Source organism: Hetaerina americana, unplaced genomic scaffold (assembly GCF_022747635.1).
Source record: "Hetaerina americana unplaced genomic scaffold, ioHetAmer1.1.p SCAF_2, whole genome shotgun sequence".
In the NCBI taxonomy this organism is placed as follows: domain Eukaryota; kingdom Metazoa; phylum Arthropoda; class Insecta; order Odonata; family Calopterygidae; genus Hetaerina; species Hetaerina americana.
In genome coordinates, this window is record NW_027286763.1 from 102,204,758 (window position 1) to 102,221,934 (window position 17,177).

Below are 17,177 nucleotides of genomic sequence, written 5' to 3' on the forward strand. Positions count from 1 at the left end.
TTTCAAGTGCAGCGAATAAATAAAACAATTCCTGGCGTCACTTGGTGGACAATCTTCATATTGAAATTGAAAATAAACAACTTGTCTTGTCCACATGCAAATTTTTTACTTATCACCTTGGTTTCGTTATGGTATAACATCATCAGGAGCTGATGATGTTTTCCCATAACGAAACCTAGGTCATAAATAAAAAAATTCTATGTGGAAAAGACAAGTTGTTTATTTTCAATTTCAAAATGCAGCGAATGGTTACATTGATTTTTGCTGCGGCATTCATAGAAGATTCTCTGCGGTTAAGTAATTCATCGACCGCTTCTCAAAACTTCCCAAATGAATTGATGCAAAGTCATCGAAAAAAGTCCCATTTAGACATCAAGGCTCTGCTCTATGTCAGAATGTCAATTGTGAATCAATGCATTGCTCGCGATTTCATGTGTAAGTGATTTGAATTGCTATTGCAAGGTTAACGAAAGAAGATGTACTGGTGTTCAGTCCTAGGCAATCCCTTTCTTGCTTGATTTCTCAAATTATTAGAGGCAGAACAGAGAATATTAATACAAGTACTCATGCAGTGTTAGTGTGCCCACTGGCTCTTTCGATTTTATTTGCATTCTTTGAATAAATCATTATATCGGAAGGAAAAATTTTGCAGACAAAATTTCTGCATTAATTTAGCCAACTCTAAAACCGCGGATTTTAATTTGGCGAATGGACTTTGTTCTATCAATTTTACTCAATGAGTTATAGGTTGTGTGATATAAACTCAGTCGTATGAACAAAGAAAATATTTTGTTAATTATTATTTTATTTTAATTATATGATCAGAGCATTAGCAAAGTCTTGAAAAACTGGAAACATCCTGGCATGTTGGACTTGGTAAAGTTGTAGAAATCAAGAAGTCAACCTGCGATTTTGTTCAATGGCAGCAACATATCGCTCCATCAGGTTCATTTCACCATGCTAGGGATTGAAAATTCCAATTCAAAATCAATGGGGCCTTTCTCTAAGCTACAAAGAAACTTGCACTTTTACGTGCCATATTTATCTCGAATCTGTTCCTGACTCAAATTAGGCCAGGATAATGAGGTAATATGGCTGCGTATTTTTGTGGGTATCCAATTAAGCAGCCCACCCCTTGTAACATGACAACGTGGGGGCAAAAAATATAGCTGGAAAAATAAAATCATCTCGGAAATTATTTTAATTTTTTTCAAAAAAATTTGGAGATAACATACGTAATTTATAGTGATATTTTTTTTCGCATCCCAGAAGGAATAAAATGTGTTCAATCGTTTTTTTTTCAATCCCCCCATAGCCCTCCGAACGGGACTCTTTGGCATGCCGAAATCGACACGCGAGCCGTAGGTTTGGCCTTATTTTACTGGCGGAAATAATATCTCGTCGGGCATCTAGCACACACCATTTAGGACCGGCCGCGGAAGAGAATTGCACGCTAAGTATGCTGAGCAGTGGGCGCTTGACGTGACGCAAGGTCGTCGTCAGCGGTGGCATCGGTCACACACGCACTCCCTCCCTCCACTCACCGAGGCATTGAGGAGCTCCTCTATGCGCGTTCGGACGTCATTGCCCCTCTTGGGCCTCACGAGCAGGTATATGGTTTTAATCTCCGGGCACGAGCGAAGCAGCTTCTCAACCAGCACCTTCCCCATGAAACCGGTGGCCCCCGTCACCAGGATACATCGGTCCCGGAAGAAGCCCCTGATGGGTCCAGCGGCGGCGGCGGCAGTGGTGGCGGCGGCGGCTGCTGGTGGGGCAGCGGCGGTGGTTGTCGCGGGGGCGGGCGAGCCCCCTGACCCCGCCCTCCCCGCCTCCGTCATCGCTCGGCGCAGCTGGACCTGCGACGGCGACTCGGGCGCCTGCGGAATCAAGTAGAGGAAATCGTGAGATGGGGAAGGAAGGATTGAACGAAATCCGCAAGAAACAACCTGTCTTTATCTCAAACAAAATAAAATGACAAGCATTAATTTAACGACGACGTTTTTGTCATTGAAGCAGATCTGATTACCAGGGATACGTAGCAAGCCAGGCTCGTGACGTAATCCCTTTCCTTTTTTCAACGGCACGAGATCAGAGAAATCCTTAGGTTTTTTGTTACCCTGGTCTCGCCCGACGACACCCCGGAAATGAATTTAAAGTGGTGGCTCTCTATCTTTTATTATAATTTTCGTTTTTGTTTCCGTGATTAGATTTATGATTGCATGATGTTTGTTGTCTAGTCACATCTGTTAGAGATACCTTATCTGTTTTTTCATGTAACGTAATAAGCTATTGTTGATTTTGTGAATTGCCACACATTAGTGTCATCAAGAAACTACGTGCATAATCTAGGTATAAAATGGATTATTGTAATTAAGTTCATGGCAAAAATTCTAAGACTGAGGAGAACATATTTTGTATGCCTTCACGTTAACAAATATGGATTGCATAAGCATCGTGACCTCTATAAATGTAGTTATTTGCTATTTTTGATAGAATATAACGCTATGAAATATTATTTGCGAAGCTTTTACAAAAATGTATGGTTGAAATTGTTCAAATCAGGCTTTAGCGTTGCTGCAGAGAATTTTGCTGAGATTTTCTTCATTATCCAATAATTGAAGCTGCCGTAAGAGCGAGAGAACTGAAATATTTACGTAGTTTAAATAGGTTGGTTACCTTTCTCCTTGCGAAAGATGTCCAAGGGAGCAAATTATGATTTTTTTTCTGAGGGAGGGATTGATAGGCACATGAGTATGTCCAACTGACGGATGCCTGTAACCTGATCACTGGAAAGACTATCTATATGAATTTCGAACCCAGTAACTCTGCGTTGAAATCAATACACCAGCCTTTGCAAAAAGACATTCAGAAAAACCTGCTGCGTTTGGGTAGTTAAATGTTTGCCTAACTTTGGCGAAAAATGGTACGAATTTCCACGCAAAAATAACTAATCGGCTTCGTCTATATCAACTGAAATGGTCAAATTTAAGAATAAAATCCATAGGAATAATGTCCTCGTCCTGCTGAATTTATTTCTTTATCTGTACTCCCATTTTTTTTAAATTAAATAATAAAGTGGCTCAATAATTTACAGCTGTAGAAGTATTCAAAAGATTATTATGGAATTTTAATTTATGCTTATAAAATAGATCTTTGCTGGCGTAGTTTCAAGCTGAATTGCTCAATACCACAGAGTATCTCTCTCAAGGCTGAAAAACGCGATTACTCGTCGCATTAAGTTAGTTATACTGCTTATGGAAACTATGAAACCTGAAAAGGTCTTTGCAATACCTATATGGCAATCAGATTTTTAAATTAGCCAATCGATATACTTTCACAAGAAATCAATTCGTGCCCCACCATGAGTTCAAAGAGTAATTAGAACAATCGCCGCACACCTAACATTATTGTAGGTGGTCAAGGACGAGAATGACGTCATTGGCCCAGTGTATCGCGTATCCAACAGCAAATAGGCGAGATAGAACGAATAAGATATTGCTAACGGTAAACTTATAAAGAGTCCACATACTCGCCAGGCAAGAGGGAAATTAATAGTGTATTGCTTCATTGGGAATACCGAATGATTATTTATGCATGTATCTTGCCCTCCAATGAATAGGTGAGAGGGAAAGTGAGTTTAGTTGGCGTGTCAGAGGAGTAAAATAACACGATAACTCGTCTAATGAGGGTAGGAATCTGGAAAGTGGCCTTGAATGGAAGTATAGGTTACACTTACGGTGACGCTTTCGGGCAAACTGACCCGCAGGTGTTTTTATCATCGCCGAAATGCGACTGTGTTACGGATTCAATTCACCGCCTGATTGTAATAAGACTATGATCACATTTTTTGTGTGCAACATTTCACCGACTTATTTGCCATGCCCTCGTCGCGGACGAACGTAATCAAAAACACAACACTGGTATTCTGATAGGCAAAATACCTTATCATTTCCGTTTGCATTCAATCTTGGAAAGTCAACCGAAGCAAGGCCCAACGTCTCTCACAGTCAGATATTTTCGGCATACTTGCTAAAGGCACCCTTTTGTAAATGAGGAATTAGTTCATGATGATTTAAATGACAGCCATTAGCTGGTAATAATTCGGTGATCACAAAAAATGCCGCGGAATAATAAAAAGAATTACATAATTGCCGTCCGGTCTACGATTTGGAGTTTCGAGAATCTAGAAGACCCAATGGTCATCGCACACCACAGTAATCTAAGGTTGATTTTTATAGGTGAGAGAAAGCTCGCTCCATATGTAGTCATCGTGTACGTAGATGAATGGAACCACTGGCACAGGTTGTAACACTGCTTAAGATATATGATTATAAGAATAAAACTGGGGCATTCATCCTTAAATAGCAGAGAATGAAGTAAATTTTTCTTTGATTTGAAGGCAAGAAAAAAAAATGAGGCAGCGGAGGCAATTCGTGCTTTCCAATGTTCGGAGATATTGGGTCGATTTCTTGAAAGAGTCTGAGAGGCACGAAGCTTTGAGATATTTTTATGAGAGTCCCAAGAACTGCTGGGTGCGGGTTTCGTTTACCACAGCTTAAAATTAACACCATCACCTAACCAATGACGGACCCTTGGCCCGCTAGTCTAAAATTGTCAAAAGTTTATCTTTCAGCGGACCTAAAAGACTATCATGGCGTAGGTTTTCGTGGTAGAATAACCTTACACAATGCAAAAGTCGTAATTTACTCGACAAATCTCTCGTCGCTGTCCACTGACACACCGCAGCTGATCGTAAACCATCGCGCTGAATTCAAAGGTGAAGATACTTAGAACGTCACAGCTTAGCACCGAAGCTCTAAGATTTGATGCAAATAAGATCTGCGAATTCATGTTGGATTATGATAGCCTTGTACTCATGGGACTTGGAAATATCGCAAATGTTTTTGCGTGCAGTTTAATGAGTTGCGTGCCTATTTCATAATTCCTCCCTAGGAGACACGAAGAAGGATCACGAAACCGATGTTGGTTTGTTACATCATTCCGTCCTACGCAAATAAGGGAGAGAGCATAATGAAGCTCGGGTTTTCCTGGGACGGAACTTTTTCTGCGATTATAACGACCTTCAAATTATTCTTGGAGGTCAGAAGTTAAAGATGACAACATAAGTAAGGATGAGCTGACGACCTGTATTTTTTCCAGGATCCTTTGGCTCTTTCTGCGAGCGTTGTGTTAACTTCATTTAAATATAAGCCTAGAAAAAATGTAGCAAAAAGGTGTTCGAAACTTTTCGGTGTGTACATAATTGTCTCTCGGGTTATATTCCATGAATGATTATTTATTAGATGAAATAAACCACAAGGAGAATGTATGGCCACTTGATTGAGTGATTGCGAATAAATTAGTTTACATTTTGTTCTTATTTTACCGTTTTTTAATTCTCTTCAAATGAGTAGTCTTTTTCTTCGTTTAGTTTCTGGGAATGAATTTAAAGATTTATATAGTTGGACGCCAATTGCTGCTAAATTAAGTCCCGGTGAGATAGAAGTCCCTTCTGAATCTATGGGAGTTAGCAATTTTCAGTTCAATTTTCTATGGTATTATCCCTCGCATTTGAAATGTTTTTCTATCCACGTGACATCAAAAAATGCCTCTTTTCCTGTAGGTCAGATTGTTGACCCTTAAACATAGTGTATAATCAGAAGTATTGCACTGATTTGGAGTTGCGTTTTTTCCTTAACTTGACTTAGAGCCAACAAAAGCACCTGTATCCTCTCATGCAAGGTCTTTTCTTCTCTGGCAGGTATTCTGCATAAATTACACCTTAGCTGCCTTACTTTCTAAGTTGTCCCAAGGATATTGTTTTTGCTGCACCGGTGCTTTCAACAATAACCGAGCTACTTGAATAGAGTCTTTATTTATACCCATAAGCAATTTCAAAAACGTTATTTTTTTGATAGGATGGATGGAGCTTCTGTCTCGCGCCTCGTTCTCTCCTTGCAGACTTTGTCAACTACTCGACTTCAAAGTTTGCCCTCCCTTGACCTTTCCCGCAAGAAAATGAAACGTGCGGTCTTTTTTGTATTCTACGTGTAGTATTCTTTGTTTCTGAGCTTCCTTTCGACATGAAAAATGGAAGCTGGCTAAACAACAAGCGAAGACGTCCCGTCATTTTAAGTTGTATACTCCTCTCTGATGATTATTTATGGTTTTAAACTAAAGGGTATCAGTATTTAAGCCAAAAAATGTGAATGGTGACCCCCATAATCATTTAAGAACACTTTATGTAGTAGGTATGGCACGTTTTAAATTATCCATAGGATAAGAAAATGGTTACTTCATATTTTTGGCTCTCGGAATACAATTTCCATTAAAAATTACACTTTCAGGCATCTTTCACACTCTCGCCTATCCTCACGGAAAAATGAGAACTTTGGTCATAGAATTCGTTTTCTTCTCAACTATGTGAATTTATATCATATTTAATATAATCAAGTGGACTTCGTGATTTCTCGCAGTGTTTACTATGGGCACAACCAGGTTTCAACGCATAGGCGTTCAAGTAGTCTGAAGGTGATGACTATGCGTTGAAACCTACTTGTATGAATAAAACTGCTGTGTGAAATTACAAAGTGTATTTCAATGCATTGTAATGAATAGCTAATGTTGAAAATGCACTCATTGGTTGAGTTGGCTCGGATACTTCTCAAAGGTCACCCCAAAAATGAAACGGGATACTTAATTGAATATCATTTAAATACATGTTAAACTCGTAGGTAAAATTTTATTTCGCTGTTTTAAAACCTGTCAATACACTTTGGAACGACGTGGATTGTGATCGAGCTTGACCTGGAGCTAATTGCCGCATTTAATGCGCGAATTCGCCTTTCAAAGAACTCTTTTAATAAAAGTGAACAGGAAAACTATTTTAGCAAGCAATGGATGACGTTGTTTTATTTGGTGACCTCATGGATGCAGATGCCCAAAGATTAAATAGACTAAGAAAGAATAAATTTTTATTGGTTTTCGTCTTCTTCGGGTCAAGTGGAACCACTTTTTAACCGTTTTTAATCATTTAAAGTTATCTCCACTTAAGTTCTGCATTTTTACATTTTTTGGAATAGGCCAGGGGGAGATATACATTTATGGTCGTTATATTCAATTTCGTTTTCGAATAGTTTTATCCATGTATTGGTAGTCTCCTCTCCGTGCGTCATTAGGCCATAATCTTTTTTTGCAGTATCACTAATAAGCCGTATGGTGTTGTTTCATTATCAGAAGTATTTATTCACACTTGATTTAATTGTTGGGAAACTTGCTGTTATCCGACTGATGAGAAATGGGAGGACTCCGCATTAGGGTACTTCATTTTTTCCCATTAAAAGTGAAAATGAAACCGATGCTTTGGCAGATACTATTAAAAGAAGTTAATGGATTCCGTCATCATCGCGTGAACACCTTCGCTATTGGGACATCATCATCATAACTTTTAAGTGGTATTCCCAAACGTAAATGCTTCCGATATAATTTATGTATTGCGTATTAATTTTTTTAACTTATTGCGTTAAAAATATTTTTTTCGTTTATTTGTGCCATTATGGTGTATTTGCATTAATTTAATTTTAGTCAACTAAAATTTGAATAAAAAATTTCAATTTAAATGCAATCATGTATTAATAAAGTTGGGGATTAATGTTTCTGGTGAGATTCGTCAAGGGAATTAAATGCCATGATGTACAATGCAACTTTGGAATGAATAAGTATTGAGAACATTCACTGCAAAAATCGGAAAGTTTTAAATATTTTTTAATCTATCTTTAATACTTGTCTTAAAAATATGCATTAAAACTTAGTTTAATATTGCTTTTTATGATTACAAATCATCAAAAAATACTGTAAATGTACATACTAAGTAAGCATTACTGTAAACGCGTCCGTTCATCTCATTATTAGCTCTCTGTATTGAGTTAGGTATGATAAACAGTTATTTCTAATTTGTGAACATCACTTTCTTAATTTATCTATGGATAACTTGATTTTATCTGCATTTGCATCCATCTATTCGAGAAAATATTTGGTCCTGAATTCGGTAGAATGACTCTAAGATATTTTCTCACTTAAAATTGATTTTTAATTAATGAAATCATTAACTCTGATTTGATGGAAATTATTCTAACAATATCGGGAAAATGAGATATGGATTAAATAGAAATCATAGAATACCTGAACTGGAAACCTAAGAGGTCCGTAACACATGTAGTAAGATACAATCTTAGGTTTTAAAACCTTTCCTTTTTCTTACCTTTCTCTCGGTTTACTTTATGCATGGATAATAGGTCAGCTCGATTTAATCTATCGCGTGAGTGCATCTTAATCTTCCAAGTTGGGAGAAAGCTTTCCTATTTACGTAACATTTCTCTTCCGTTCCTTGTAAAAACATGTGCTGCTACTCTACTATCTCTTTAATCTAATCCTAAAACTATGAGAATTTCTATTCATGAAGAAGCCGAGACTCTTCACGCACGCAGAGCAATGTACCTCCAGCAAAACTATGCAAGGCGTAATTAAAAACCTTTAGTTTTTACGGATTGTATTTGTCTAAACATTTTTTATTTTTTCAGACAATTGTTTTAACTTCGAAGAACGCTTTATATGCGTATGATATCATGTACTTATCTTAATAAGATAATGAGCGACATTTACACTGGCATCACTCCAATTTCGTTAATATTGATTTTATAACTTTGGTCATTATGAAACTTGTAGCGTAGATTTTATCATAATTTTATCTTTTGATATATTTTTTATATGCACGAGGAAATAAATTAAGACTTAAAAAAGCCATGTGCCCTTAATTTCGGTTCTACTACAGAAATTCGTAAACCGGACTGTTTCCTAAACTGAATGATTTTTCATGTCGCAACGGGAGCTTGAGTTCAGTTTGCATAATGAGTTGAAACATATTATGATCATTTGCCGAATATACAAGTATTCTGACAAAAACTTTGCTCTGCTTTTTAAAAAAAATCACGTTTTACTTTTAAAAAATGAAGTATTTATAACTAATGATATTTCATGAAGGCGTATTTTTTATTAATTATTTTTGTACATAACTTTTAACACTTTCTCAAACTAAGTCACACTAAATATATTTACTCATATGAATTTATTCATTTGAAAATTCGTAAAAAAAGGTGTTTTCATTGATAAACATTTTTTCATAATATATTAAAGGTTTCTTAGAAATCTCCATATATAACAGAATCCGTAAAAGAAACCTGGAATTGATACGCATACAATTCTACCGCGGAAATGGTTTGAGTCACATTATAACACACATTCCTTGTAACTTTCACATAGTTCCGTTGTGTAACGCGCCTTAGCTTTCTCAAATGTGCTGGTTATGTCGCTCGTGACCGGCTGAGCGTATGGATTTAAACAGCACAATCCGAGTAATTCACGCTGCCAACGCTTTAAAACAGTGACTAATTCAGAATCAGGCAACTACACCTTTTCAAAGTTTGAAGTCTACTCTTCCTAACTAAAGGGGAAGTAGGAAGGTGAAAAATATCGAGAGGAACGAGTTTCTTGCCGATGAAGTCGTATCTTGCTCAATGAAGTTACTCTGGAATTTTTTCATCTCGAGATCCACTCAGGATATTTATCATTCAGGTTTATTATACAATAGGATTCATGCTGTTATTCTTTCAGTTAATTGAGAAGAGGAGCTGTACATTTCCTAATCTGAAAATAGGTCAAATACTTGGGATATTTTTTGCTCCATCATTTAATGTAGATATTAATCACAGAATAGGATGTGAGTACATCAAGTTGTGCATAAAATCAGTTCAGACAAAAAAATGTTTCCAAACTTAAACCACATTTATCTGACGATCAGGAGTTAGCATATCGCTGGGGATACTTGATTGAGAGGGAAGGACATATGGAAACCTGTTTTACTGCGAGAAATCTTGCGTATAGACTCCTTAGTGTTCTTTTATAAAATAGATTCTTTATTGTCGGCTGTCCCAATATTTTAAAAAATATAAAAAATATAACGAGAGATTAAAGTACTAATGATGAATACACGATAAAATCAGTCTTTTTAATTTTGCGTAATAAATTTAGGTATCACCTGATCAAAGCAGACACTATAAACCGAATTTATCCAAATGGGTATTCGCCACCGAAAAAGAACTATTTATTTACGAATATAATTTAATCATTCCTTAAAAGTTTCCATTCAGTATCAATATCACCCATGCAAATATTTTCCAAAGTTTTTATCGGGCAGGGCCGCATAAGGACTTCATGTAGCCCGGCTTACAGCCTTGAAACTGAAGTTTTATATCAATGGAAGATTCAATCATACAATTAAAATTATCGAAGAACGGAAGCGAAATTCCGCCTCAACTTTTTGAAATGTTAGAACTTATGGTTCATTTGGGTCTTGGATCATTTGGATTTCGGAGAAAAAAAGGTCAGCACGGATGACGCTGAACATCGCCCGGAAACTTTTTCCACGGAAGGAAAAATTCCACCCGTAGATCGTTACCCGTTGGACATCTCCAGAGACGCAGGTGGCCGATCCGTGGCGTGGTCGGCCAAAGCCATATGACGGCGAAATCGAACGTTGCCCCATACCGGGGGCATGCCATGGGGATCCGACCACCACCGTTAGAATTTCCGGTATTCGCCTTCCATTTCTCGTTTTCATCATTGATTGCGTTGCAGCATCCGCGGAAACATGCAAATACGAGGAGAATGCGGGCCGCGGCCATGTCACGCTCGTGTTTGCGCCGCATGTAGTACCTCCTCAGTTCGTCGTCAAGCCGACGCGAGGAGAGCTTCGGTTCCGAATTGATCCTCCCAGCAGCCGCCTGGCTTCCGCTTTTTTTTGCTTATTTCAAACCGAATCCGACGAACGAATCGCGCTCTATTTGCGTGGTAGCGATGTTAGGCCTATGGAATTATGGTTGGAGTCGTTGAATGTCCCATTAGTTCGGCCACTGTACGGTAAATCGTTTGCAGTAACACACTAGCATATTTGGACGAAGAGAAAAATCGGCGTATGATCACGAAGCCTAACAGTTTTAACTGAACTCCACCATGAAAAGGTATCATGATACGTAGATTTTTCACTTAATTTTGACTCTAAAAAGGGAAAACTAAGGCATGCTGAAGAGAAAGGTAGGAAGCAGTTAAGGAGTATCGTTATATTTTTCCAAGCATTATTCATTTGAATATCGATACCTATGAGAGGGTTTTCAATAGTTCAACACCTATAAGCAGATCTGTGACCCATATACTATTAAGAATACCACCATGTTAAATTGAAGCATCCTCCTCCTAAATGAAAGTCAAATGTAGAGCTCTTAATGAAGCGTTCAAGGGTTTTAGGTAAACCGAGACTTCAAATAGGTTACCTAAATCGAAAGTTCCATCGAAAGTCTGCGTATTCGTTATGATGAGGTGACAATACTTACGCACAATTCATTTGTCTGTCTAGTCAAGACTTTCGCCTTCATCTCTCTGTACACTGTCCAAAGTCAATACCTTGTCTTTCGTTACCCAAATTAATCCTACTACTTAGAGTTTTAGTCTTTCCTATCTACTCAGGGCATTGACTGTTAATTTATTTGCGATGAAAAACGGTATTCTTGTAGAGTGCTTAAAGTATATTAACCTATTAATGCTTCCCCTGCCAATGGAAATAGTTGCTTTCATGAAAGCTCCTACAAACGATGTATGAACCAATAAAAATGAAGCGCAAATGGTCCTTAAAACTTGTCGGTTGGGTTAATATACATGAATGTGGGAGTAATTGTGGGAGTAAAGAAGAGCATTTCATCAGATGATACCTCGGGAGAGTGAGAAATACTCGTAGCTCTTCAGTAAAACAAACCTTACAAATATTCTCTTCGAAAGTTGCTTCACTACAAAAAAATATTCACCTCTTCGCCATTTCACAAGCGAATTTTTATTGTGACCATCGTAGTTGATTCATGTTTATACATTACACACTTCCTGGTTGGGACGCCAGTTTGGAATTGGCAGCACCTGATCGCTTCGTAGTACCTCCGGTCAGGATGAAACAGCCTGTGTGGTTTGTTTTTGTCGTTCCCAATACGCGTTGAATACAAATTTCTGGGATTTATTAAAAAATTGCCATCTCATGAACTAGCGGAGGATTCAAATGGCAGGCAGGAAACTAAAATTTCCTGATGAACGTTTCCGAGAGTTCTGTATTCAGCAGCAACATCGAAAAACTCGAAAGGGTAAACTCCAAGCGAAAGTACAACTTGAGGATATGTTCTCTTCGTACGTTAACCTCGAAAGATTCGGGAAAATGAATGGAATATGTGCACTTAGTGTTGCAGTTTATTTGATAGAATATTTGGACCCTAGATCTTGTTTTCCTCGGTGTCTACATAGGTTTTCTTATTTTATTTGATTCCCTCTTTATAAAAAAAACTTTAAAAAAAAGACCACACATTTTGATATTACTAATTTGCGAAAGAAGAATACATCAACCTCTAGCTTGGATATTATTTTAAAATCCTTTGTCCACTTTTCTAATTTCGAAATTACCAATGTATTTTGTAAACCAGAAATAATCATGTATGAGTTCAGTGTGCTACACTGGTGTAACCATATTGAGAGAACAGATTATAATGGAAATACCAAAAAGAGTGAGAATAGTGAATGGAGGATTATGAGTGAATTTTTGCGAAGAGACTCACTCTCAAAGCAAGGGATATTAGCAGTATCTGGAACAGGAGAGAATGGGAGAGATATAAATTTGACAGAGTTGAGAGATGCTGGGATGGAGCAGAGTGGAGAAAAGGAAGTAAGTCACATGAAATTGGCTTAAAGACTAGCAAAAAAGGCTTTTTCGTTTAGAGACAGAGCGCTGCGAATTAGTACTCATGTATGAATGCAATGCTGGTGTGATTTTATAGAAGATTGTTGCACGTGTATCATAACGGGATGAATTTCCTTTTCACTTTTGACTACCCAACTCCCAAACGTCTTATTTATTCTACGGCATTTGAAACAAATGAAATGATCAAGCGCCCACCGGGAGTGTTAATTAGATAGAAACGGTTGTGATAGTACCCGTAAGAAATAAAAAAAAATAAAAGTAAAGAAATAACGGTCGTGACAATTCCTTCGATAGTATCTCTACGTCTATTCTCGCTTTGGTGTGTAAGAGTTTTCACGGTTCGACATGGAGATGCGATTCCCGCATAGGATATACACGTGTCTCGACGAAGTCATAGACGAGTGAACTATTTGAATTTCCATCCTTGGTCAAATGAAATTTATTATTCCTCGAATGTGCCCACAGTTCTCGATGCATATGCCAATGAAGAAGGGGAGACTACTTTGCCATAACGTATGCGAAACCAACAATTGTAGTAAAGAAAGGGGTGATTTACCCTTATGGCTCTATTTAACTGAAACAGTTGACTGTGGTTGAAGCAACCAGAGTTGATTAGTGAACTTACCTACCGTGTTCGCGGGGAAACAACCACGACTGGCACCAAATAAAAAAGAGCAGTTAATTTTAGTATATTAGATTAATCGTTATCTGCATGTAGTTGGTTCACCTCCTGTGACACTCGTAGGCCGCACGGTGGTCCCCCCCTCGTATTCTGTCCACCGCACCCCTTTTTTTTGTGTGGCCATCTTACTTTCTTTTTTAGTGGACTTTATTTTAACCTTATTTACCGGTATAAAAGCTGCACGCTCATCTAGATAGGTAAATTTCCAGGGATGAGTTGAATAGGGGGCGAATTTTCATAGACTGCCTATGCTTCATGGGGAATAGAGAGTTTTTATCCGAGAAATCGAACCAACATAATCCCTGTTTTTTTTACTTTCAGTGCATAGGTACATCGCAATTTAAAAGCTGTTACATCACGGAACAAAAATATTTAAAAAAAAGCCCTTGCTCGAGAGCTTTCCAAACCACATTTCCCTAGTTCCGGTCGTGTTTTTGGTATTCAAATGTGGCATTATAGAGATTTTTAAACTTTCCAGATCAAGTAAGCGAAATGAAATATGACAAAGGTACAGCCATAAGTGTTTTACTTGAAATTACTTAAAACAGCTGCGGTGGTTCCAACTAGTTAATTGCCAGTTTCCGCAATCTTGAATTTACCGGTTCGACAGTCTCAATCAGGACGTCAGATTTCCCTGAGTCCACCGCCAAGTTTTGACATTGTCCCCTTTCAGATTTGAAGAGGGTAATTAATTTCGCTCCGGAGCATTGCGTGGAGCAAGGAAGGGAGGGGATGGGGAGTGATTTAAGAGGGAGAGCGTAATAATCGAGTCCTCTCGTAAGCAAATCCAGAGAAAACAGAAAAGAAAAACGACCCTACGTGTTCCCCACGATGACGTTAGAGTGAGGGGTTTGGGTCAATAGAGAAACAATCTACCCGCATGCATGTGTGTGTGTGTGTTTGAGGCTGGAGAAAGCTTTTCCATCTAACATATGGAATAGAGAGATTCTTATTTTTTATTAGTTTTTTAAATCCATCGAGAGTCAGAGAAAGAGGGATGTGTGTGCGTGGGGGGGTGGCGTTGGGAAAAAGCAATATAAACTCACGATTCCCCGTGAAGAGAATGTGAGGAACTGTTGAGTGACGAGGAAGAAGTAGAGCCGAGAGCGCCAGTCCCCTTTCCCCTGGCCCTTTTTTCATCTCAGTGAATCAAAAACGAAACGGAAGGAGCTACGTAATTGTTATTACGCGCGAGGATATTATAATGCGTCTCCGTTCATCAGGACGGTGATGCTTACATGGGTCTCGCGCCGGTATAGTGTACCGTCCGGGAGGGAGTGCCCGGCGAGTGATGGGCGGGGAGGACGGTGAGGAGGAAGCCGGGAGGGGGCGTCGAGCACCACGGGGAGTGCGGAAGGAGGTGGTTGTGGTCCCCATTGGAGGGGTGCGTGCATTTGAAAATTCCTCCCGGCCACTCTTCCCCACCGTTCTCACTTTCTTTCGATCCTTCACCCCCATCCACTCCATCCACCCCTCCCTCGATCACTCCCCCCCCCCCTGGAAGACCCAACCGACCGACCGACACGAATTCCGACACTCCTTGGTCCCTCTCCTCCCCCACCCCACCCTCTCCCGTACTTTCGAGCCTTTTTCCCCCTTCCCTTCCCTCCCCTCCCGCGACCAAAGAGCACACCCATGTGATCCACCCCCCTCCCTCCCTCCCCCTCCCCTACTCACGCGTCCTCCTCGAGCACTTCCCCCCCCCACACACCTTTCTCCCGATCCCCACACTCACACCCCTTCCCCTAACCCTCCCTCCTTGCAAGCAAAGGTCGTTGAGGCACCCTCGAACTGGCGTCGTCCTTTTATCGGAGAAAGTGGAATACCTTTCGAATACTTTCTCTGCCGGCCCTCCGGGGGATCTTCCCCTTCTCCCAGCACCAATCCTACCCACGCCACTCTGCCTCACGCACTCTCACTCTCACAATCTCTATGCTTCCCCCTCCTCTTCCTCCTCTGCCCACTAGACCTCAAGTTGGTGGGCGATGCGTATCGATGTTCCTACACCATACTGTGGTAATGTTCGATGTTTTTTTCTCACATGCCGTGGTTTTATCTGCCCGCTCCCGAGTCAAGTAAACTTCTTAACCCTACCCCAGGTGACTTTTAGAGGCAAATTTTATTAACGTTCCCTAAGTCGTTCGTAAACACTGTCGACACAGCCTGCCTTTTTTTACACATATCTTGCCATGTTCATTGGTTTATGCCTAAGTGATGATGCGAAGGCATAGGAGAGGCTGAAATTGTTATAACCAAATGTAAGAACGAGAGTTTTTATTTATCGGTGTGAGAGCTCCACATGGATTAGCAATATGCATGGATTAGCAACGTGCAAGTATACTAACATTCTAGTAAGCGCATCGATTTCCGTAAACCTTCTCGTATACCCAATTCAATTTCCTCGATATAGCGAGCACAACCCTCATTCCAAGAAAATCACACGGAATCATCCAAAATGTCTCTTGTAATCGTGAATTCATGTCATTTGGACCCAACGAAAATTAAATACATGACCTATGCATGGATATTGGGTGCGTGCATATTTGTTTTGGTGTAATTGAGGTGCGATCGTCTCGAGGTGTAGAATCAGAAGCCAACCTATGTGGATCCAGACGAAGAAGCGAGGTTGTTTCGTTCGTCATTCTTTTGTTTTACAACGCTCCTCTTCGCTGGGGTCTATATGGGCGCTTGAGGTTCGACTCCTCTCACTTGTCTTGTCGTCTCGGCGAGTCGACGCTTCCCTCCACATTCGAGATTCCTGTAACGCTGTATCCGCTCATGAGCACTCTCTCGGCAAGTGATCATGATTAATCGATCGAGGCGTAGCCCAAATGCTAGTCGGCCTCCTGTTTATGGGACCAGTGGAATTGAAGGCATGCAAAACTCTAGTGCAGAAGGAGAAGTCTTTTGAGAATCCAAAGAATATGGCACCCAGGACGCAAAATTTTCTGTTCTCGTCATGACACATCGACTGCAAACAGGATACTGTTACAGCTACGTAAATGAACTGTCATTTTTTTTAAAACAATCGGAACGACGACGCAAGATAATTTAGTGGCATAATTCTAGCATCTCGCCAACTTATTACCAGCGAGCATACTCATTTCACGACGGGATGTTAGCGCACTTCACGAATGTACCTATCTGAAGTAATTCCTTTGACGGCTGCCAAAGCGATGGTGGATCACCAGCATGGGAGAGAATATATCACGAGGCAGAGAATTCAAACAAGGAATATTGTGTGTATGGAAAGGATACATTAATAAAACGTTTAATTTATACGGATAATTCAGTTTTTCGTCGAATAGTATATGGAGATTCATGCGTATTTGCAAAATTTGAAGCAAGGGTGATTTAGGCCTCCGTATAATGTCTATCAGATCCTTCCCGTAACCTGCAGTGTATTGTCATAAGAGCAGCTGTTATTTTTTTCATAATAGCTATACAGAATCTATTTTTGAACTCTAAAGGGAATATTGCAACTTTTTAATTTCCCTGGCGAAAAATATTTTCGGTATCTCTACTCAAAATTCTGTATTAGAGCGTGACTTCCCCGAATTGACGCACGACAGCATAAGCGTTATTAGGCGTCGAGTATAGGCTTGGTTTTAACGTAATCATTGACAGATTTTTTGTAAAAATATACTTTCA

At 39.5% G+C, this 17,177-nt stretch overlaps 1 protein-coding gene across 2 annotated transcripts in view; it reads right to left on the reverse strand.

Annotated features, from left to right (window-relative positions):
* The window catches only part of LOC139688349 (putative fatty acyl-CoA reductase CG5065), a 450,592-nt gene that overhangs the window by 46,254 nt on the left and 387,161 nt on the right, over positions 1-17,177 (reverse strand). For both annotated transcript variants that reach the window (XM_071585871.1, XM_071585870.1), the window contains one exon: positions 1,545-1,877. In XM_071585871.1, coding sequence (XP_071441972.1) covers positions 1,545-1,838 — 294 coding nt within the window. In that variant the 5' untranslated portion in view covers positions 1,839-1,877. The remainder of the gene's footprint in view (positions 1-1,544; positions 1,878-17,177) is intronic.